General features: G+C 41.6%; 2 protein-coding genes across 6 annotated transcripts in view; one reads left to right on the plus strand and one right to left on the minus strand.

The window, feature by feature from the left end:
- Window positions 1–5,297: 5,297 nt before the first annotated feature.
- On the plus strand, window positions 5,298–7,578 carry socs1a (suppressor of cytokine signaling 1a). The gene is made up of 2 exons (XM_046074566.1): window positions 5,298–5,590; window positions 6,705–7,578. Exon 2 carries the CDS (start codon window positions 6,762–6,764, stop codon window positions 7,443–7,445), a length of 684 nt encoding a protein of 227 aa, XP_045930522.1. The 5' UTR covers window positions 5,298–5,590; window positions 6,705–6,761; the 3' UTR covers window positions 7,446–7,578.
- clec16a (C-type lectin domain containing 16A) overlaps window positions 6,272–22,603 on the minus strand; it is a 54,785-nt gene continuing 38,453 nt past the window's right edge. For 2 of the 5 annotated variants that reach the window (XM_046074556.1, XM_046074539.1), the window contains 4 exons: window positions 21,404–21,608; window positions 20,368–20,538; window positions 19,206–19,343; window positions 14,603–17,564 (listed from right to left, as the gene is read on the minus strand). In XM_046074556.1, coding sequence (XP_045930512.1) covers window positions 16,960–17,564; window positions 19,206–19,343; window positions 20,368–20,538; window positions 21,404–21,608 — 1,119 coding nt within the window. In that variant the 3' untranslated portion in view covers window positions 14,603–16,959. Of the gene's footprint in view, window positions 6,313–14,602; window positions 17,565–19,205; window positions 19,344–20,367; window positions 20,539–21,403; window positions 21,609–22,603 lie in introns of those variants that run through there. The other 3 variants (XR_006828854.1, XR_006828853.1, XR_006828851.1) reach the window with 3 other exon arrangements.

Raw genomic sequence — 22,603 nt, forward strand, 5'->3', positions numbered from 1 at the left:
CTGATCACACACACACACACACACACACACACACACACACTGTAGCTGTCATCCTGCCTTATCATGTCACTGGCCATTCCATCCTTATCACTGAAAGTGTAGACCAAAATCATTTTAGGTGCACTTCCTTTTTATCATTTTCATGGGGTGAACATATTGAAAGTAGCTACATCCAATGACCATAAGTACAGGTGTATATCATGACAGGCAAAAAACAACACACATGTTACGAGGTTGTGTGGTGTGGGGACAGAGAGGACCCAAATGCAGCACTCTGAGGGAAGGAGGTTTATTGAGGGAAAAAGGGTGAGAGGGCCTGGAGTGGAGGGAGCGGAGGACGTCGGGGAAACACAGGCACGGGGGACCAAGGAGCCTGGGGGCCAGGGGGCCAGGGAGCCGGGGAACACTGGGGCCGAGGTAGCGAGGAGCGGTGGGAGGACAGGGAGGACGCCGTGGGGGAGGTCCGAGGAGGAGAGGGCCGGTGGATGAGCCCAGCCGACTGAACGGAGGACGAGGGTGAGTGTACCTGGGAGGGAAACAGACAGAGAGACAGGGTTAGAGATAACAGAGACAAAGCACGGGGTAAGTGTGAGAATAAAACAAGAAACAGGAGAGCCTGAATGTGGGGGTGGCACCGGGTATGGAGCAACGACGATCAAGCGAGGATGGTGTGGAGAACCGGGGTTGAAATACAGGCAGGCATGAGGTGATTACTGGCAGGTGTGGCAGGCTGACGAGGTGGCTGATGAGGTGCAGGTAGTTTGCTGGGCTCAGGAGCAGAGAGAGAGAGAGAGAGAGAGAGAGAGAGAGCACACACAGGGGAGAAAACACAGGGAGGCAGACAGGGAACAGAAAACCAAGGAAAAAAGCAGAATAACTGATAAAAAGGAGAAAAAACCAGGACACTCACCGTCAGCCGGGCTGCCACCACAACAACACACACACACACACAAAATCGCCAGCTTTATTAGTCACTGCTGGCAACAGTGGAAATATTAAAGTAGCAACAATTAGAAAAACAAACACATTTTAAGCTTTGAAGAACAAAGAAGTACAGCTTTTCCTTTGTGGACAAGTGGCGTGAGAGAGGGAGCTGCTGCGACGAGAACCACCTCAGTCATGCTAAAGGCTAAAGTTTAATTTTACCTGACAACACATGAGGACAAACCCACACAGGTCCTGTGTCATCATCTAACAGCAGTCTGTTCTGTTCCCAGGCGTGACAGGTAAAACTGCAAGAAACCCAATCTGATCGTATGTCAGCTGAAAATTGCAGGTCTGCAATACATTGAAAGTTTAATAGTAACTGGTCTGCAGATCCCATCAGTTACACATCAAAAAACAACAGCACCAAAGCTTCAGCTCGCTCCTGTAGAAATGTCCAGAAAGCATGCGCCGTGACATGTTCATGTTGCTTCATCTGTTAACATTCTGTAACCACTGCTGATCAGACAGCAGTCATGCCTCACGATCTTTTACCAAGCATGCAACCTTTATCAGCCACCCACAAAGCTCATATGGTTTAATGCAAATGGCTCCTGCAGGACTAGGAACAACCAAAATGGATTTTCCCTGCTGTCATCAATAGATGAACCCTCTCACACTGCACGCCTGCATGCGAATGCTAAAAGACAAACAATAAGCTAAAGTTACCAAATTTCAATGTGGCTACGTTCTCAATATAAGGATCCGCAATTAGAAACAGCACGCACTCTGTCAAGCTGGCAATGTTTCAGCCCCTTGCTTCTCTCCCTGTTTCACAGAAATGAAACTCATGGAGCACGCACAAGTGTGCAAATAAACACTGAGTGCATTATTACATGCAGTTATAAACTGCATTGCATGAGATGATAATCATAACAATATGTCTCCAATGCACGTAGAAAGTCCAAGACAGACATGCAAAGAGACAGCAGTGGCAGATGCCCAGCATTATAACTGACTTACTGTTTCTGATTAAGCTCAGTCCTTGAACCCAACACAGAACAGAGCCAAATAGAGAGCATGCACACGCAGTCCTCCCTCCCTCTGTCTGTTTGTCTGTCTGTCTCCTAACTTGAACCGTTAGGTAACAGACAGCGTTGCAGCCATAACGCTCCACACAACACGCTAGTTACAATAAAAATGGATTATTATTTCAGGTATCAGAAAGTATACTCCTAGCCACCCACAAAATACACACTCATACTGTGTGCATGTGTTCAAACAGTGTATGCAGTGTTCAAACAGTGTGTTTATAAAGCGTAGATACAAATCAAGCCTTTAATGACATCTTTGTGCCAAGTCAAAAGGAAATCACGATACAAAAAAACCACCAATTAAGTTGTTTCACAGTGAGATATGAGACCAGTTCTTAAAAGCAAAAACATTTTTTGTTCCACACATTTTTCTTCCTTGTCGAAACCTGACGCACTCATGACCTACAATGCAGCTCCACCGTCAATAGTTCGGTGTGTTATGCTAGTAGCGGTTAATGTAGCCTCGAGGGGAGGAGCGGGCTACTACACAACTCCAGACTATTTTCATCTTCATACTGTTACGTCCCAAGGTCTAGGGGTGTCCTGGATGTAACATAAATGTGTGGCCTCCCACTCTTCCCATTCCCAAACAAGGCCAGCAAACAACAAATACAATTTAGCAGTTTTTATTATACATCGGAGATGAGCAGTGCCCAAAACAACAACCAAAACACTAAGAAAACCTAAATCTTTCCTAAACCCAAAACCAAAAGGTAAAGAAAAGACAAAGCTCTAAAACTAGGCTTCTAAGTCCAAAAACAGGAGAAAACGGTGCAAACAAAAGAAAGGGCTTCTCACTCCAACTCACTGCTAGTAGCTGACACAATATAGCTACGACAAAGGAAATTGCTTCATAGCAACAAAAATGGCAAAGCCAACAAAACCAGGTTGTCATAAGACAATCAGAAGGACTACGATAAACTACTTACAATCTAAGTTGAATATAGTCACAACCGTTCACTATGTACAATAAACACAGACATAACACACAGTCCTCAGGCAGGTTGGGAATGTAGTCCTTGGCCGCAACTGACGCTGACTCAAGTGACATCAGCTCATCAGACTTCACGCTGCTCCCTCTGCAGCCACAACTTTACACCACAACGTTTTTCACAAGTGGTCCTCCTCAAGACCTGAAAACATTCTTTGATGTGTAAAATTTGTATGCATATTTTGTTACTCAAGGAGGCGCGTTATGATTTTTGCTGGCTATTTTAAAAGACCGCTGAAAGCAACTAACTCATGGACACAACAAATAAGCTGCGGATGGGGACACAAAATGGGCTGTAAGCCTGTTTCTGTTGGGTCTCCATGAGACACATTTTTATCACCTGATGAAGAAGATGAGTGGTAAAAGACTGATATAAAAGGCCAAAATATTCATAATAGGAGTAGCAGGCTGATCTGAGTACTGGTTTAGTACTGATGAAATGAAACTATACGCAGACACTATACTACTTGTAATGTCAGCTGACCTCTAGCCTTTCCTTAACTTTCTTTTTACCTAACTCGCTCTTTTGTAACTGGACACCATGACCACCTGGGGGCTTAGTTCATCTGTCTCTCTCTAAATGTTGTTTACTTGTGACACTGCAACAAGCAGCAGGCTGTCCATAACTTTCATTTTCCTCTATTTTCAAGATTGTTGTGATAATGTGATGCTGCAGTAGAACAAAAGCTTCCATTATAATGCCATAAATGCAATTTTGTTTAAGGGCAGGGACATCTCTTCACCACAGGAAGCTAACAGTGGAAGAATAAAGGTGACGAACATATTCCTGCAATGCAGTGGGTCTAGACCAGGTCTACACCAGGTTGGCCTCATACGACGTCATGTCAACATGTAAAGTTTTCATGTGCAGCATATTTAGAAATTAACTTGTAATTTCATGCAATGTAGGTTATGCTACTTGTAGTGCTTGCCCAACACAAAAATATTTTGGCATGATTAAGTAACCGTCTGCCAAAAAGATAGTCTGTATGCATGCAGCCAGTATTCAAATACTGCAGCCACAAGTGTGGAAGAACAGTTGTTCAGACTTTTTTGAATTAGATCCGATTAAACTAAATTTTCAGACTCCTCTGAAATAAGGTTTGTGTCACAAGCCAACTCTGTTTGACATAGACTAAATTGATGCACTGTATGTTTGTTTGCTGTCATAGTACAAACTGGTTCTAGTGATATAATTAGAAATCTTCAAAGCAGGGGTTCATGACTGCAGAGTGATTTGACTTTATGTGAAACAGGTGGCACTTACTCAGAAACAACACACCTCAGAGTCTCACTTATAACCACCATTTAAACCACAGCTGAAGTGGAATATGAACTGCACCATGATGTGTCATCTGCAGCGTTAATACTCTATAAACTATATGATAAAAAAGGAATTCACAATGGAAATGGCCTGATGTGGCCTAGTTTTGAAAGTCAAAATAGTGAAATGACTGTCAAGAGTGTCACAATACGAACATTTCTGCGATGAATCACACTAAAAGTCAATGCCCCCAGTCAAACAACAGCCTACTATTACAACAAATGAAGAAGTGCAGCAGAAGCGCTGATTTGATCTTCCTCGTGGCCCCAGTCAACTGATTTGTTCACTACTGCTTTCCCTTCCAATCCTTCTTGAGTGATTTAAAATAATGCATTTCTGACTGCAGAAATCTCCATTTAAATGGCACTTGGCTACCTGGTTGAGCAAAGGTTAAAAAAAAACTTTATCTTTATCTACATGCAAAATCTTAAACCGCCTGCTGAGACTGTTGCCAAAACCAGGCGCGAATGACATTTTACTTGATATGCCATTTATGTAAACTCTTTCAGGCAAGGTCATTCCACATACACTGGGTACATGCGCTCTTTTGAAATGACGGATGTTTTGATGTACAGCATCTGCATGTTTAATTACACATATCTGAATTAAAACCATTAATGAATAAATAAAATAATTAATCTTATAAAAAACACACGGGAGAGAGAGAGAGAGAGAGAGAGAGAGAGAGAGAGAGAGAGAGAGAGAGAGAGACACTAACAACTCTAACAATAAAAGGGCTCTTTAAAAAAACACAGGGACCAGGAACATTTAATAAATGCCTCCATTACTCGAATCTGTCACCTGTCTTTCTGTAAACGTCCTATGTGCTGTCACGTGGCCTTCTTCTTCTTGAAATTCTCCAAATAATCTGTCGGCTTCAAACGAACTGAAAGAGCAGAGGGGGCTCTTAGAGTTCAGTTTCACTTTCGGTTGTGTTTCAGAGAAACTGTCTGCCTGCCGCTAAAGCGAGTCCACGAGTTCAGGGAACCAGACCAGTGCACAGGCGGAGCCAGCAAGGCTATAAAGTCAGAGCAGTGTTTACCACGCTTTACACACATGAGAGTGATGATTTGACGGGTGGAAATCACAGCCAGCAGGTCCACAAGTTACCTCCGAGCTGTCAAATGCGACGTACCCCTCCACCCGGCGCTGCGTCACGGATTACCTGCAGGACATTCACCGTTCTCGGCGCAGCTCTTGCACTTTGGGATTAATTTACACACAAACGGATCTTTAAGCCACTGTTAGAACAAAACGGTAAGACGTTTCACATTGGAGTTATGCTTCACCGTTGGGCTCTTTTAGCGGCCAAAAATGGTGCTTTGCAACATTCGTGGATGCTTTTTTTCCCTCTCTCTCTCTCTCTGGGATCTTGCAGTGGAAAATTCCGGATAAAAAATTGTGTGGACGGGTGTGTTTTAGCTTGTACAAAAAGTGGATGGCGTTTCATGCTTACTCCTGTTTGATTCTGTCCAGCTGTTAGAAGCAGTCAATGAAATGCACAAAGATAAACACTTGAAATCTGAACATGTGATGATTGATGTGGCACTGGAGCTAAAAATAAAGAAGTCCCCCAAAATTACAACACCCGGTGATCATGATCTTTTCCTGGAATTTTAAACTTTTGATTAACTTGTAACACAGGTTTTAGGTCCTTAAAACTAGACAAAAGAAAGTGAATCTCACACAAGAATAGGCCTGTTGATGTGTGATACATTGTTCTGTGTAACTTGTACTCAGCTGATGAGTAGTTAACTCAAACAGTCCAACAGATTCAGTCCAGGCTCCAGTGTTTAGTATTTCAAACCATTTATGTGCTGGAAAAAACATATGTAGAACAAAAACTTCTTTTAGTTGGAAATGTGTAAGCATTTTATCTCTATTTCTGAAATTTCAGTTACTTAGGCAGAAGGGCTAAAGAAAAAAATACTGATCCTCTGTGTGTGTGTGTGTGTGTGTGTGTGTGTGTGTGTGTGTGTCTACAGCAGTGTACAGTAATCTGGCTGTGGCTGACATCAGCATTGACTGTATTCTAGCCAAACCGCAGATTCCAGTCATATCAAACACAGTAGCCATCAATGGAAAATATAATGACTTTCTGACCTACACTCAGTCAATGAATTGTTCACACACACTTGAACTCACTTACTCACCCACACACACACACACACACACACACACACACACACACACACAGTCTTTCTTCTTTTAGAGCCTTACATGGACATGAACAACCTGCTTTTAAAGTTGTGTGCTCTTAACTGACTTTAGTTTAGCAAGGCCGCTGTAAAAAAAAAAGTAATTTAATAGTAATAAATGGATGTTTGTATTCAAGATAATAATCCTGTCTTTCTTGTCTTGTCTCTCTCAGGATGTCAGTGTGGTGGTTAGAGATGGGAGAGGGTCTGGGGCCACTCTCCCCTGTAGGATGGTAGCCGAAAGCACAGTGGAAGGCCTTGACAAAACCCAGTTGTCAAGCTCATCGTCATCATCGTCATCCTCCTCACTGTCATCATCGGTGGCCAGGCACGAGCTACCTCTAAGCCCGCACCACACAGAGTCGGCTCAGCTTCAGCGCCGGGTCGCTCCAGATCCCAACCCCAGATTGGTGTCCGTCCCTTCCGTGTATCTGACCCACTTCCCCACCTTCTCCTGCAAGGAGGACTGTGTGATCATCACAGACACAGCGTCCAAGCTCGAGCGCAGCTCCTTCTACTGGGGCCCTCTGGGAGTGGAGGACGCCCATCGCATGCTGCGGGACGCTCCACTGGGCAGCTTCCTCATCCGCGACAGCCGGCAGAAAGACGTTTTCTTCACGCTGTCCTACCACGCCAAGAGCGGGCCAGTCAGCGTGCGCATCGACTACAAGAGGCAAAAGTTCTCACTGGCAGGCAACGAGCGCTCCTTCCCAACGCTCTTTGCCCTCTTGGAGCATTACATAAATTCTCCCAAGAAGAGCCTGAGCATCCCGTACAGGAAATGGAAGCCAACGCTGCAGGAGCTGTGCAGGAAGCGCATCATGGAGCTGTGTGGTGGAGGAAACCGGGTCTCAGAGCTGCCTGTCACCCATGTTGTCCAAGACTTCCTGTTGGAGTTCCCTTACAAACTGTGACCAGCTTGCCTTATAAAGTTTTTATAGTATTATTTTTTATTTCAAGAATGCAGCTTTTACCAAGTAGTGGTGAACAGGAGTGTTTGGTAAAGCCTGCCCGTCATATGGTGGATGCTAAGACTGCATCACTGTGGTTACAGATAAAAGCAGCTCCCTGTTTTGAGCTGAAAAGCTGCAAATCGTTTAAGAGACATTATCACCTTTGTCAAATACAGGCGGTCTCCAATTGGAAAGAGTCCATGCGTGGCATTTCGACATACATTACCTCCAGTGACTCAACTCCCAATTGCACACGGACAGAGCGCCGTTTGGGCTTGACGAAGCATGAAAAGTTGGAAAACGCTGCATTAAGAGAAAACTACAGACACAGTGGAGATATTACAGAGATAATAGAACTGGTGTGGTCAACTGTGGGGTCTGTTGCCCGTTTGTGGCCACCAGAGGAACAAAAGTATTTGAAAGTGGATGGTGGAAGGACATTAAGAGGATCAACAGAATGGACTTTTAGAAACATCCAGGCATGTCGGGCGGTACGGTTGAAGCCATCACAAGTTGGTATGAGTAGGATTTTTTTTTGTAGCAGATTTTAATACTCTAATGTTGTTGAATGTTTACATCACACAAGAATGTTTGCCAGCACTGATGGCTCAAATACCATTTGATGTCATTTCTATCATGGAGGTATTGGAGTCACGAGGTCTGGTGTTCAGTTGTACTGTATGTAGAGGCATCTCACCTCTTCAACCATCTCTGCTAGGCAGATACATTTTTCTTTACTGAATCAGATATATATATATAAATATTTGTATATGTATTATTTTTATTATGAAATAAAATGTATTTAAACTAACCTTGCTGGATTTTTTTATTTAGGTTCTTTCTGATTTCGGTATTTCTGTTCCCCAAACTATGTCATGTGCAGGGGTGGTAGGAGTTGTAGGGGTGGAGAGAGACAGAGGGGGAGGGACAAACACACACGCCCTCACAATCACACACTTTGTCCACGCTATGTCACAAACTATAGGACAGACAGACAGACAGAAAGTATGACAAGGTAGCATACAGTATTGCCACCACAGTGATTCATCTCTGTAAAGTGACAGGTGGGTGGGATTTCATTGGTAGTAAATGGACTGTTAAACTTAAGACGCATGGTTACCAGAAACAAGGGCATGTGACACATAATGAAGCATGTGATTGTGTCTGCGTGTGTGTGTGTGGTAGTTTTAATCTAATGGGGACTGTGCGGATTAAAATTTCCTCAGGAGGAAGTGGGAATTTTTATAGGGTTAGTGGTTTGACAGAGACATCTTAGATCAAGGTCAGGGGTTAGACTTATGGTAAGCTTTTTTGTATTTAGCATATGTTTAAAACGGTATCTAAATCAGCAGAGTGGAATAAAAGTAAGCAGTTGAAAAAAAAGCTTTACAGAAACTATACTTAAAAGCCAATAAAAGTGAGGTAGGACGCGAAAAAGAGATTTAATAAATGACTGCTTTTTGAACAAAGGACTGCCATTGTTCACTATACAGTGACTGCAAAATCATCTGTCTGTAATAGGTGTGGCAACACTGAACTAGGTAGGTTTAAACCTGGTAGGAGTGTATGACTCATAGGAGTTTGTGAGTTTGATAAACATACTGCACGCACTACATTTTTTTGAGCCCAGCTTCTCCTAAGACTAGTTTAGTGAAGCATTGCTTAAAAGGGTGGCAGCCTGAAACACATTAGTGATTTAACAGGAACCTTACACACGTTTTACACATTTTTACAGAGCTGTTGCATTCATTCAAACGGTTGTAGAGTAGACACTGATAAAACTTCTTGTCCTAAACACAGTTGAAAAGTTCAACAACTGCTTTGAATGTAACTTTCCTTGTTTAATGTAGCCTCATCGAAAATGTGGCGCATTCAGCTGGGGAAGTATTATTGGACTGTTAAACAACAATGACAACGTTTATTTGCTTTCTTGCTGGGAGTTAGATGAGAAGATTAATATCACTGTTTGTACAGTAAGCTTTCACAACACACGGAGCCGGTTAGCTTAGCTTAGCAGACTGGAAACGGGGAAGCGGCTAGCGAAGCTCTGTCACGAAGGCAACAAAATCTGCCTACTACTACCGCTAAAGTTCATTAAGTAACCCATTACACTTTGTTTTAATCCTTACAACAACAAAAAAAAGAAAAGCAACAAATTTAGTTTTACATGGGTTATGTGCCGGATTAGCTAACGTTATTTCTTGACTGGGCGCAGAAACACTGGTTTTTGTATGAATTAAACAAAAATGGGAATGACGTCACACACGAGTTGACGGCGTTCCAGTTAACAAGTCGGAAAACCTCGCTCGGACAGCCATTGTTAACAACTGGCCAGGTTAGGTATTGATACGCCGGTTGATTGCATTGTGCGGTATTTACTCATACTAAACACTGTAGCAACACGACCACATACAGCGGTTGGACAGCACTTTGTGTACGAACATTTCTATGAGACACAAGTACACAGAAGGGCTAATAAACAGTATAAACTAGAGCCTTCACTAATTGTTGATACCCTGACAGCCATCTTGGATCGCGAAGTCGGGGTAGTGCGATTCTCCTGACTTCCGAAGTCGGGATTAAGGAGGCGTTCCCTTTGAAATTTTGACCTTTGAACTCGGAAATTCCGACTTCCCATGTCAAATGGAACGCACCATTATTAGTGAGCTTTTAGGGTGCAGGTAGGTGTATTTTGTTAAAGACAGACAAAGCCTGCCTTGTTGTTTCTCTCTCTCTTTCGTATGTTTGTTCAAAGCTAAGCTAACTGGCTACTAGCTTCAACTTTATATATAACATTACTTACAGACGTGTGGTATCAAGTGATATTACAGAATTTGCGGGAACAGTAAACTAGACAAGATGAGCTGTGACTCCAACTAGCATTATCTTGAGAGAGCAGAATAATTTGGTAAAATTTTGTAGTTTCATGACATTTGTGAGAGTATGTGTCACTTTTTCAGATGGTGTAGTGTACTTTTCATGTCTAACTTGAGGTTTTAACCTTAACTAACCTCCAACCCCTTCCTCATACCTAACCAGAACTCCAACGCTAAAACCAAACCTTACCATAAGGCTTTGTGATCTTTTTGGGGGATTTTTTTTTATTCTCTTGGGTCTAGACAAAAGTAGCCACACACACACACACAATGTTGAGTCATACTGAATATAATACTCACAACTTGATTCAAGTAAAGCCCGAGTAGTTTGAGTATATAATTATCTCAGCTTGAGCAAGAGGCTGAACTGGGGTGGAACACATACACAAACCACAGTGGAAGATGAGTCAGTGATGTAAACACTATGATAATGTAATATCTTAATTTTAATAGTACGTGTTATCAATCCTCACTTTTTTGAAGCTTTACTTGGTAAATGACCAGAGATTGGTCAGAGATTCAAGCACAAAGTGTGTGTTCTTGTGGGGCTGGGGGATGGTGAGGAGTGACTCACGTAGCAGTTTCATTGATAGCTTTTCACTTTTCAGGACATTCCCGACTATTTAGAGAAGTGAAATGTGAAGTGAGGTGTTCTGTGATTGTATGCTTATCAGCTGATTTCAGTGGAATCCTCTGCTGGGAGTTTTCTGTCCTTTAAACAGACACACACACTCACACCTTTCTACAGAAATCAAGTAAAAACTGATGTATCAAAAGACATGCTCAGAAGAAGGCAGAGGACAAAGTGAGAATTGATAACAGGGAGATGTTCATTCCAAAAAAAATCACCTTGAAATTCGATGTGAACAAGAAGCTCTAATTTCGGCATTGTGATCTTATTGTACATTTATTAGGCTCAGTTGAATGAAATAGATTCTAACAGCATTATGAAGATGAATGATTCCCTGTGATGAAGGCTATTAGTTTTTACATAGACTATTAGCCAACCTATCTGGCTGCCTCACTGGTTGCTTGAGTTTGATTTCTTAGACAAGGCTTTCCTGTGAACAAACACCAAGGCCTGAGTTCCTTGTAAACCAGTTCTCCTTGAAAAGTCATGTAGAAAATAAGTTCTTTGTTTCTTCAGGCTTCTCCACAGAATTTCGTTTCCCACGAAGTGGAATATCTCAGAATTCACAGCATGATGATAACTACCTTGTAGGTAATTTTGTGGAAACTGGACTAGCTGTTTCGCTCTGTTTCAGTCTTTGTGCTAAGCTAAGCTAAGCTAAGCTAAGTCGGCAATATTTATCAGACAAATATAACATTGACATCAATCTTCTAATTTCTCTCCACCAGAAAGTGAATAAGTCAGTTTCCCAAAATGTCAAACACATACATTTAGGGTTCTCTTAACTAGGCTAATTTCACGGCACAGCACTTACCAGAAATGACAATGGCTACATTCGACCACTTCTTCTTTTTAATGGCGAATTGCATGTGGGCGGATCATAATCGGAAACATTTGACGACCCGCCAAAATATCTGCCAGCATTTTAGCTCATTTGACTTCTATTATTTTTATCTAAGGAGGCGTTCCCTTTGAAATATTGACCTTTGAACTCAGAAATTCTGACTTCCCATGTCAAATGGAACGCACCATTATTAGTGAGCTTTTAGGGTGCAGGTAGGTGTATTTTGTTAAAGATAGACAAAGCCTGCCTTGCTGTTTCTCTCTCTCTTTCATATGTTTGTTCAAAGCTAAGCTAACTGGCTACTAGCTTCAACTTTATATATAACATTACTTACAGATGTGTGGTATCAAGTGATATTACAGAATTTGCGGGAACAGTAAACTAGACAAGATGAGCTGTGACTCCAACTAGCATTATCTTGAGAGAGCAGAATAATTTGGTAAAATTTTGTAATTTCATGACATTTGTGAGAGTGTCACTTTTTCAGATGGTGTAGTGTACTTTTCATGTCTAACTTGAGGTTTTAACCTTAACTAACCTCCAACCCCTTCCTCATAACTACCTTGTAGATAATTTTGTGGAAACTAGACTAGCTGTTTTGCTCTGTTTCAGTCTTTGTGCTAAGCTAAGCTAAGCTAAGTCGGCAATATTTATCAGACAAATATAACATCGACATCAATCTTCTAATTTCTCTCCACCAGAAAGTGAATAAGTCAGTTTCCCAAAATGTCAAAACACATACATTTAGGGTTCTCTTAACTAGGCTAATTTCACGGCACAGCACTTACCAGAAATGACAATGGCTACATTCGACCACTTCTTCTTTTTAATGGCGAATTGCATGTGGGCGGATCATAATCGGAAACATTTGACGACCCGCCAAAATATCTGCCAGCTTTTTAGCTCATTTGACTTCTATTATTTTTATCTAAGGAGGCGTTCCCTTTGAAATTCCGACTTCCCATGTCAAATGGAACGCACCATTATTAGTGAGCTTTTAGGGTGCAGGTAGGTGTATTTTGTTAAAGACAGACAAAGCCTGCCTTGCTGTTTCTCTCTCTCTTTTGTATGTTTGTTCAAAGCTAAGCTAACTGGCTACTAGCTTCAACTTTATATATAGGCTATAATTTTAATAAAAATGAATGTACTTTACTTGCTTGTGTGTGTAATTGCAACCACTGTAACTTCCTCTGCCTCCATTTTCACAAGTTTGAAAATATGTTAGTAGTCCCTCCCCTTCAACTACGTAGACACAATGGCGACCACTGGGGTTTAATAGTGTCCAGTGTTCCACATTTAAGGTTTGGACTGTTATGAATATACTATCCGGGTACTCATAGTGCACTGCATTTTGCCGTAATTGTGTGATGCACAAATTGCTTTAGTCTGTTCCAGGCCACATTTTGGCCTTTGTCGTGGCTCAAAAGCTGACATCCATAGAAATCTGCAGATAAATTCCATACCCGATATGTTATGATCCACTAAAGTTAGGCACGACCTGAGATGAACAAATCCCTGTTTTTGTTATCTTCACCGCCATCTTGACTGTAAGGGGGCCGGGAGGGACAATTCAGTGAGATTAAACTCTTCATTGTTTGGGACGAGAGAGAGATCTTACTCTGTGCGGTGTGTTACATTTTTTTTCTAAATAATTAAAAATGTGAATGAATGCTGCTTAAATTCATAAGTTTGGACTTGGTGTCCCTTTATTGTTTCCTTATTAAGTTTATACAGTTAGTTAAACCCAGGATGCTCGCTTAGACTACACTATAAAACTCTGCATACATCTATATAGGAAAACTCACACTATACTACATACTATGCAAAAAACTAGAATGCACTCTAGGTCTCAGACTATCTCTAACAAAACCAGGGATTATAAATGGTATTAATCTTTGGTAATAATTACAAACTCAGGGCTGTGAAGACTTAAACAGCCCAGCTGCACAGACAATTCTTCAAAGCTAAGATCTCTACAGTCAAACCTGCTGTGACTGCGGTTTAGTACAGAGAAAATGCACACGCAGACACACACTAGAGCACTTTAGTATGGTTGCAGTACCAGGAACCCATTCACATGTTTACGCACACACAACCAGACTTCCCTGAAGAGAGGAACCGCGATAAAAGCAACACATACAGACCACAAGATGACTGAGGGCTCCTGCAGCAGCCACAGGAACACAAAGGTAGAACGTGTAAAGGCAACGTCATCTTAGTCTTCCGACCGTCCTGTACACACACGCACTAGTATAAAATCAAGTTTACACCCGTTTGTACAACTGCAGTGGTGGTCGCAACACGTTTTCCCTTACACAAATTCTAGATGGACCTTAACTCTCAGTGTAAATCAGGGTTTTCTGGACCATGTTTTGGATTCTCAACATAGAAATGTGTTTGAAGACTCTCATTATTATATAAACAGTCTCACATTTCTATTTGTAATAAAATTGCATCGAGCAAAAACTGTGCTCCTTTGGCCATGAAACACAATCACTGGAAGCCTTTGCACAATCAGTTATGTAGTATTCAAGGGGGCGTGTGTTCCTGGGATTGGCAGTTCTTTTCTAATATTTCCTGTGGTTTTCTTACTCAAACACTGAGGAGAACTACTTCTGCTGTTACTACAAGAGTGTGATTCTGTGAAGAAGGGAGGGAAACAATCACAAGTAAGAGAGAGAATGAGCACAGTCCCACAGTGGAAAAAAAACAAACAAACCCTCTTCTGTCTGCAAACACAATGACAAGACTCGTGCAGCTGCCTCACTGTTGTTAAGTAGAATAATTTATTGCAGTTCTTTATTTATTCCTCTGTTTCAGTTCATTAACAATAATTACAGGTTTAAAAGCCAAAAGCATTTACAGAGCATACAAACATATTACATACACACACACTACAATCAGAGACTAAAGTAACGGAAGCTAGTCACGACATGTTTAGAGAGAGGTTGCCAATGGTTACAGGCTACATAACGCCATGTTGTGTCCAAACATGGCGGCGTGTTCCTTCAGACCATCAGTAGCTGCTCTACAAATTGTGCCAAGCCTCTTCAGCACATCTGTAATCATCACTATCATTCTTCTGCTATTTACAGTAGCAAGGTGGAAAAACTAAGAGAAAAACAAGTATTGCTCCAATTTCTCCTTTATAAACTTCTTGATGACTGTACAGAGATAAAAAAAATAACAAGAACAATCGAGCGTTAAGACTTTAGCCGTATGATAATGGCACACAGAAGAAGAGTGTAAGCTGGAAAGCAAAGCCACAAGTCAATAAAAGGATTAAGGAGGATGAGGAGATAATGAGAAAATATGTTCTAAAGAATCCGTGACTGTGCTTTATCCTAACAGTTACAAATCAAGTCATGAATAAAGGATAAAATACACTGATCCCATTCACATTGATCAAACACAGCTGTTTGGAGAGACAAGTTGTCCGTTACATTCATCTCTCCCCTCATTGGTTAGCTTTTAGGATTATTGCAGTAGTAAAGCTTTATTCAAATGATTAAAGGGGGCAGGGGGGGATGGTTGTCCCTAGACAGTGACCTCAGAGCAACATCTGACAAAATCTAAATCTAAATGCTGCTTTTCCTAAACACAGCTGTGCATATTAACTACATTATACTACTTTTTTTTTTTACTTCCTGAAAGGTATTTTATGGTTCACCAGTTGCTGGATGGAAAGAAAACATGTTTTTCTCAGCATCCTGTTTTGACATGAATTCAGTAAAGTATATAGATGAGATGCTCATTTATCTATTTAAGCCCATTCCCAGATACATACTAAAACTGAGCTGAGGTCAGTGCCTGAGGGGCAATCAGCAGATACATTCAACCTAACGTTGTTGTGTAGACCTGAAGGCTCGTCTAACATCACTGATATCTAGTATACTGCATCGCTCTATGAGGCTGTCAGTGTTTCATTTAATCAAGCAAATTAAATTTTTAATCTATTTTTCTAAATATATCCAACAGTACTGTTCAATCAGTAAAACAGCAGCACACACCTGTGTTGCTACAGGCTAAAATACTTTATTTAGCAAACTACTCACTGGCCTGCCATCCCATTTTGTATGACTACATCTATAACTGTACCACTTTTGCAGCAGCTTTTGCTCCATTCAGATCGCTCCATTTCTTCTTTCAGTCATGGTTAATGATTGGTGGATCACCTCTGTCAGTGAACACATGATCTAATTCCTGCACGCTATGAGCTAAAGTATTACCATGGGAAGAAAGTTTGGGATCTGGAATGGAGGTTAAAATAAAAGCCAATCCAACGAGGTCAAAGTTTGTTGATTACTGTTGCATATCTGAAAAAAATGCTTTGTTGCAGTGCACTCAAGCAACCCGTCCTAAACTGTCAGCCCAAGAGATCAACAGTAACAATGATGGAAACTGGCGTTGATAATAATCAAAAAGCCTGAGACCTGCTCCCTCCTTGCTCAAGATGCTATTTAATACATTTTCGTTTGCAGACGCAATTATTAAATGGAAAATTGACACACACACGTACACATGTACGCACACACGCGCACCTAGACAATGGCAGTTGTACGTGGCAGTAACTGCTGACGGGTCTGACATGCAGGGGTTAAAGGCAAATACAGCTGACTGTGTGTGTGTGTGTGTGTGTGTGTGTGTGTGTGTGTGTGTGTGTGTTAGCATAGATGTGACCACCACAACACAACATTAATGGTGAACCATTATGTGAACATAAAATAGAGCAGGTCTTTTAAAACCGCATGAGTGGATTGTTGCTGGTTACGCGCCTTCACACACGCTTGCTAAAAACACAATGGACACACTCAAATGCAGGGAAACCCAAATGTGCTTTAAGCCTTTCTTGAGTTCAACTGGAGTCCGTCTCGCCTCTCTATTCTCTCTGCGAGTAAAAAGAGTCTTTCTTCATGTGCAAACACAAATGCTGAGATGCCTCCAAAAGCCCCTTAGACTACTCACATCACACACTACAGGCCGCAACTTGAAAATATACCGCAGCCAAGCTGGATACTGTATCTCACATCACTGTCCTCTGTGTGTGTGTGTGTGTGTGTGTGTGTGTGTGTGTGTGTCAGAGAAAGAGAGAGGGGAGTTTGCCCGAATGTGTGTGTGTGCTGCTTAATCCAGTTCAGGTGAGTCTGGTGTTTCAGTGTTTATCCCTGCATCTTCTGTCTCCTCTATGTACTCTGTCACCGTTGACTCGTCTCTTACTTGCAGCTCTACAGCAGAGACTTGGTCTCTATTCACTTCGAGCGGTTTGTCTTCACTCTCTGGCGCCTCGTCAGTGGGTGTGACCAACTCCGTCGTTGTGGTTTCCTCTTTTGCGGTCTCGTCTGTCTCGTCCATCTGCGACCCCTCTTCCTCATGCAGCTCCTCCTCTTTTAACTGCCCTCCTTTCCTACTCTGCTCTTTCTCTTCGTCGTCGTCATCGTCCTCCTCCTCCTCCTCCTCTGCAATGGATGCGTCTGGTCTCTGGAGGGAGTGCATTGCGGGATGCAGGTGCGGTGAATCGGCGGGGGGCAGCAGCGTGAGTGACTCCACACTGAGGGTGTCTGCGCTGTTGTCGGTGAGGAGGGAGATGGTGGGCTGGGACGCTGGGGTGAGGCTCGGGGCCAGGGCCGCGGCTGGGGCAGGGGGAGTAGAAGAGACTAGTGTTACTTCTCCTCCTTCTCCTTCTCCGCCTGAGGACGAGGGCGGGGTGTGCTCCAAAAACGTACCATCATCTAGAGGAGAGAATGAGGCAGGTGAGGTGAAGACACATTTTTATGCATTCTCCCTTTGGACCTAGTGTGACATGATGAGGCTTCTCTTTAATAAAGCCTTCAAAAAATGTTTGTCCTACTCTGTAATAGGCTTGGCCCCATTGTCAGTTTAAATGACAACTGACGAAGAAGAAGGAGCAATTTTTGGGGTCCAGAAAAACACTGTCATGGTATCTGTACATATACATACATAAGTAAGCCCTTATTTGTCTCGTGCATGCTGTGCTTTATTTGAATCACTCTGTCTGAAGCTTACCATGCACTTAACAATTTACACTTGTACCTATCAGAGCTACGGCTGCAGAATTTACCGGGGTCAGGAAGAACAGATCAAGCTGTTGTTACCTTCTCTCTGACCTCAGAGGAACAAACTACAATTCCACAAAGGCCTCATTAAAATGACGACATCTTGTACAGTACAGGAATGCGGAGTGTCAAGCGAAACTACTGCACAATCACAGGCATGGAAAACAGATTATATTAGCTGTCAATATCAAAGAGTTTAATATAAAAAATAAAGCTCTTTTGTAATGTGCTGTTTTCCATACAGTAAAATTAGCTGCAGTTATGGCGCCATAGGGCCACTGAATGAAACACTGTCTATGCACATACAGTCCGTACCAAGAAACAGCCTGACCAGTTAAAACACTCTTATGACAGATTTTTCTTGCAGTGTCTAACCAACTTAGGACTGCTGATATGGAACATTCAATCATACATTTATGTAATTATGTAAAAACAGAAATTGTTAATCACCATATGGAGTCCCTTTTCATTTTTATCAATGCAGCGCTTTCTAAATTCTGTGATACTGTGATACTTTCACCTGCTCTGGAATCCAGTTCATCTGAGTTCATTAGAGTTAAGGTGAAACGGACTTCTCCAAACAAAGCATGGTGTACAAACGCCCTGAGTCATGAATAGCAGGAATCTACTGAGGTATGGGTGCAGATAACTTTTTACATTCACAAAGAAACACCACACATTCTCTGTGACTGTGTGACAGAGGAAGCCCTGTGTGTCCCTGGGCTACTTATATACCAACAGCTCAAGTGACACCCCCACAAACTGTGTGTGTGTGCGTGTGTACATTGAGGCATTTTCACTTAGGGGTGTACTCACTTTTGTTGCCAACAGTTTAGACATTATTGGCTGTGTGATTTGTTATTTTGAGGGGACAGCAAATTTACACTGTTATCCAAGATGTACACTCACTACTTTACACTGTAGCAAAGTGTCAGTTCTTCAGTGTTGTCACATGAAAAGATATAATCAAATATTTACAAATATGTGAGGTGTACTCACTTTTATGAGATACTATATATATATATGTATAGTGCATCAGTTACACCCAACGCCCAATACTCTGTGTGTCAAGGTGGTATGTGTGTGCTATGTAGTGCAGATATACTGTGTAAGCCACACGTCAGCTCCATAAGTCTAGCTACATCACATTGTTTTCAAATTAGGCTCCTTTTGCCATTTGACTTTCCCAATAGTATTGGCTTTACAATCCAGCATAGAATCTGCACATTATAATGCACCTTATGTGCTTCTGTGTGTGTGTTTGTAGGTAATGTAGATGTACTGGGTGTGAGCTACCTGTGGGGCTCTGAGCTGATATAGTGCTTGCAGTAACAGAGTCACATCTTCCTGTGCTCCCACTCCCACTGGAGGGAGGCGAGGGGGAGGAGAGGGGCGAGGGACTGTGTTGCGATACACATTGAGCCACTGCAAAACCTGGAGATGCGCACATGGACATAGACACACACGCCTGTGTTACCATGGGTGGGCAAATATTTCATCTGACCATATCTAGCCCTTACATCCTTTCAGATGATAAATCTTGCCTTTCAATGTTTTTTTTCCGTCAATGTACGTGATATAAGAGTCTGAATATTGTGTGGCACACAGTATATACACACACATCATTATGTACCTATGCATTCTTTGCATATGTTCACATGTATGAATGAGAGAGAGAGAAAATATTACTGCAATTTACTGAAAACACAATACACATGAATACTAATCAGAAAAACTGGCCTTTAGGTGAAAACATGTTGACTTTTGTTGACCTTTCTAGTGGCTATGAAAAAATTTCAATAAAAGTTGACTTAAGTTAGTTTCCACAGGAGCACGTTTCCTTGCTAAGACACACAAAGAGTCCTATTCAGGAACTGCAGCGGGTAATATAAACCTGACAAAAAGGATTTAGCAGGGACAGACAAGGCAACAAAAAGTCAACCTAAAATAAAACTATAGCAAAAGGTATTTAACATAAAAGGAAGTAACATGACATTTAAAAAAATTAAACGTCAGTGGGGGTTTCTACACAAAGGCTCTAATCGAAGTCTGCTGATAGAAACACTGACTCACTGTTACACTAAAGATCAAATCCCAAACCCATTTCCACAGCTAAGATACTATCACCCTTTGTTTTAAAGGGTCTTACTAAACTTACAATTACCTGATATTCTATCATTATTATTATTATCATTATTATCATCATCATCATCATCATCATCATCATTATATTTCTCATAAAGAACCCAGTCTGTGTCAATTAGGGGTTTGAGTTTATTACTGTTGTTTTATGATGTTTGTAGGATCTGATCTAGTTTAGAGGTGTTCTGCTACTGATCTTTTTAGTGTCTACAATGTCCAGATTTAAAAACAGAGAAAAAAAGCATAAAAAGTTTTCTGGATCTTTGAAGTAGTGTAGAGGATAAAGCAGTATATGTAGGCGGTGGACCCTTGTCACCTGGTACTTTATCGACGGAGGCGAAGACCGATCGACTCGCTGTGGGGTCGTTGGACGCCCGTCTTGACTGCTCATAGAACCGGAAAGGCAGGGCGCTGGGTGAAGCGTTGGCTGTCTGACCGAAACCCAGCACCTCCGTCGCACTTGGCTGCACAGGAAGGTCCAACAGAGCTGCGTTTACAGGAAGCAGAGAGTGTAAGAGGGATATGAACACAGCAACATTAATGTGTCCCAGAAAGGGACTGAAGTCCAACTTTAGGAGAGGATGGGAAATTCCGAACAAAAAATAGTGTCCCTTGTGTGACTGATGGGTAATCCATCAGTATTTACAATACTAAAATATTTTTGATGATTTTATGTTTGAATGTACACATAGAAGGATCAGCCACTTAGGCCGGGAGATGAAATTAGCATGGGGACATATTTACACTTTAGTTGTGGTCACATAATTCGTCTGGTTATACAAACCCTGTGCTGTTCACCTACCTTGTACTGTGAATTATCACAGATGACAGAAGTACAAGAAAAAGAAAGATACGAAACTGATAGCTAAACAAAATAAAGAAGTAATTTTTAATAAACATATTAATTGATTGATTATATTTGAATGACGAAAAGAAGGACACTGTCTAAATTCAGGGGATGATTGATACTGTGATGCTCTTAAAGACATTAGCTTTCACTTCTGTTGTAAGTAATTTCACTTCTACTAAATTTGAAGTGACTAATGATTCATTGTGATATTTTGGTTTGGCTTTTTTGTTATGTTTGCCAAAAATCGAAGAGGGCTTCATCCTTTTGTTGAGGATGTTTCTAAAAACAGTGCTAGCTGTACATGACTGATGACTAAATTTGATTGTTGTGTACTTTTTTCTATTTTCTCCCATTGCTTTCTATTTAACTGTACTGTACTTTCAAAGTAGATTCTGAAACACACTGCCCAGGACATCAGAGTGGCTGTCCTTTTTAAAAAAGAGGAAATGGGTCATTTGGACCATTAGGGCAGAAGGCTTAAAAGGCTTTTCTTATTACTCACCTGAAATCCTTTGCATCTTCATGCGTCGGGCTTGGATGCGACCCTTCGCCAGTCTCTGCTTGGCGATGATGCAGCGGATGTGGTCGGCGAAGATGAAGTTGGCCTGCAGAATGGGCAGGGGCTTGGCGTGGGGGTTGGAGCTGGGCTTGTGAATGACGATATTCAGCGCTCTGCTGTCGTCCTCAACGCCAGACACCTGCATGTCCTGTTGAGAGAGTTAGGGAGGGAGAGAGAAGGAGGGAACAAAAAGTGAGGAGAGAATGTCAGAGAGATTAAACCAAGATAGGGAGCGAGATAAATGTAAAGAGGGAGATTAGTGGGAAGGAAAAAGTGAAGGAAACAAAGACAGACAAAAAGAAGTGAAACAATTATTTGAGGAAAAGAGAATGAGAGATACAAATGAATGGAAAGTGAGTCGAGAGGGCCATGGACATCAACTGCAAGTTAAGACCCAGTACTTAACATGTCATCCATAACAGAAAAAAGACAATATATCGATTCAAAATACATAGGAAACACATTGTAAAAAAAAAAAAACAAAAAAAAAAAAACAAATCGGTTTCACAATAGCACATTGTGTATTTTCTGAAATTCAGATTTCAGATTTTTTCCTTCGAAAAATGAAATGCAATATCACTTTAATTTATTGTACACTGTTACTGGTAGACAGCATGACTGAACATGCTTGTACTTAAAGGTGACAGTAAAGTATGTTACTGTTTGCTCTCTCATGATATATGTCTACAGTGGGGGAAAAAAAGTATTTGACCCCTTGCTGATTTTGCAGGTTTGCCCACTTACAAAGAATGCAACAATCTATAATTTTAATCATATGTACATTCTAACAGTGAAAGACAGAATCCCAAAGAAAATTCCAGAAAATCACATCATATGAATTTATAAAAATTGATAACCATCTGATGAGGAAAAACAAGTATTTGACCCCCTGGACAAACAGCATGTTAATATTTTGTAGAAAAGCCATTATTGGCCAGCACAGATGTCAAACGGTTTTTATAGTTGGTGACAAGGTTTGTGCACATTTCGGCAGGGATGTTGGCCCACTCCTCCCTGCAGACAGCCTCCAAATCATTCAGGTTCCGAGGTTGTCGCCTGGCAACTCGAATTTTAAGCTCCCTCCAAAGATTTTCAATTGGATTCAGGTCTGGAGACTGGCTAGGCCACTCCAGAACCTTGATG

This window comes from Micropterus dolomieu, linkage group LG02 (assembly GCF_021292245.1).
Source record: "Micropterus dolomieu isolate WLL.071019.BEF.003 ecotype Adirondacks linkage group LG02, ASM2129224v1, whole genome shotgun sequence".
Classification (NCBI taxonomy): Eukaryota; Metazoa; Chordata; class Actinopteri; order Centrarchiformes; family Centrarchidae; genus Micropterus; species Micropterus dolomieu.

Excerpts from the sequence above, each read along its gene's own strand:
- socs1a (XM_046074566.1), top strand. The coding sequence starts at position 6,762 with ATGGTAGCCGAAAGCACAGTGGAAGGCCTTGACAAAACCCAGTTGTCA.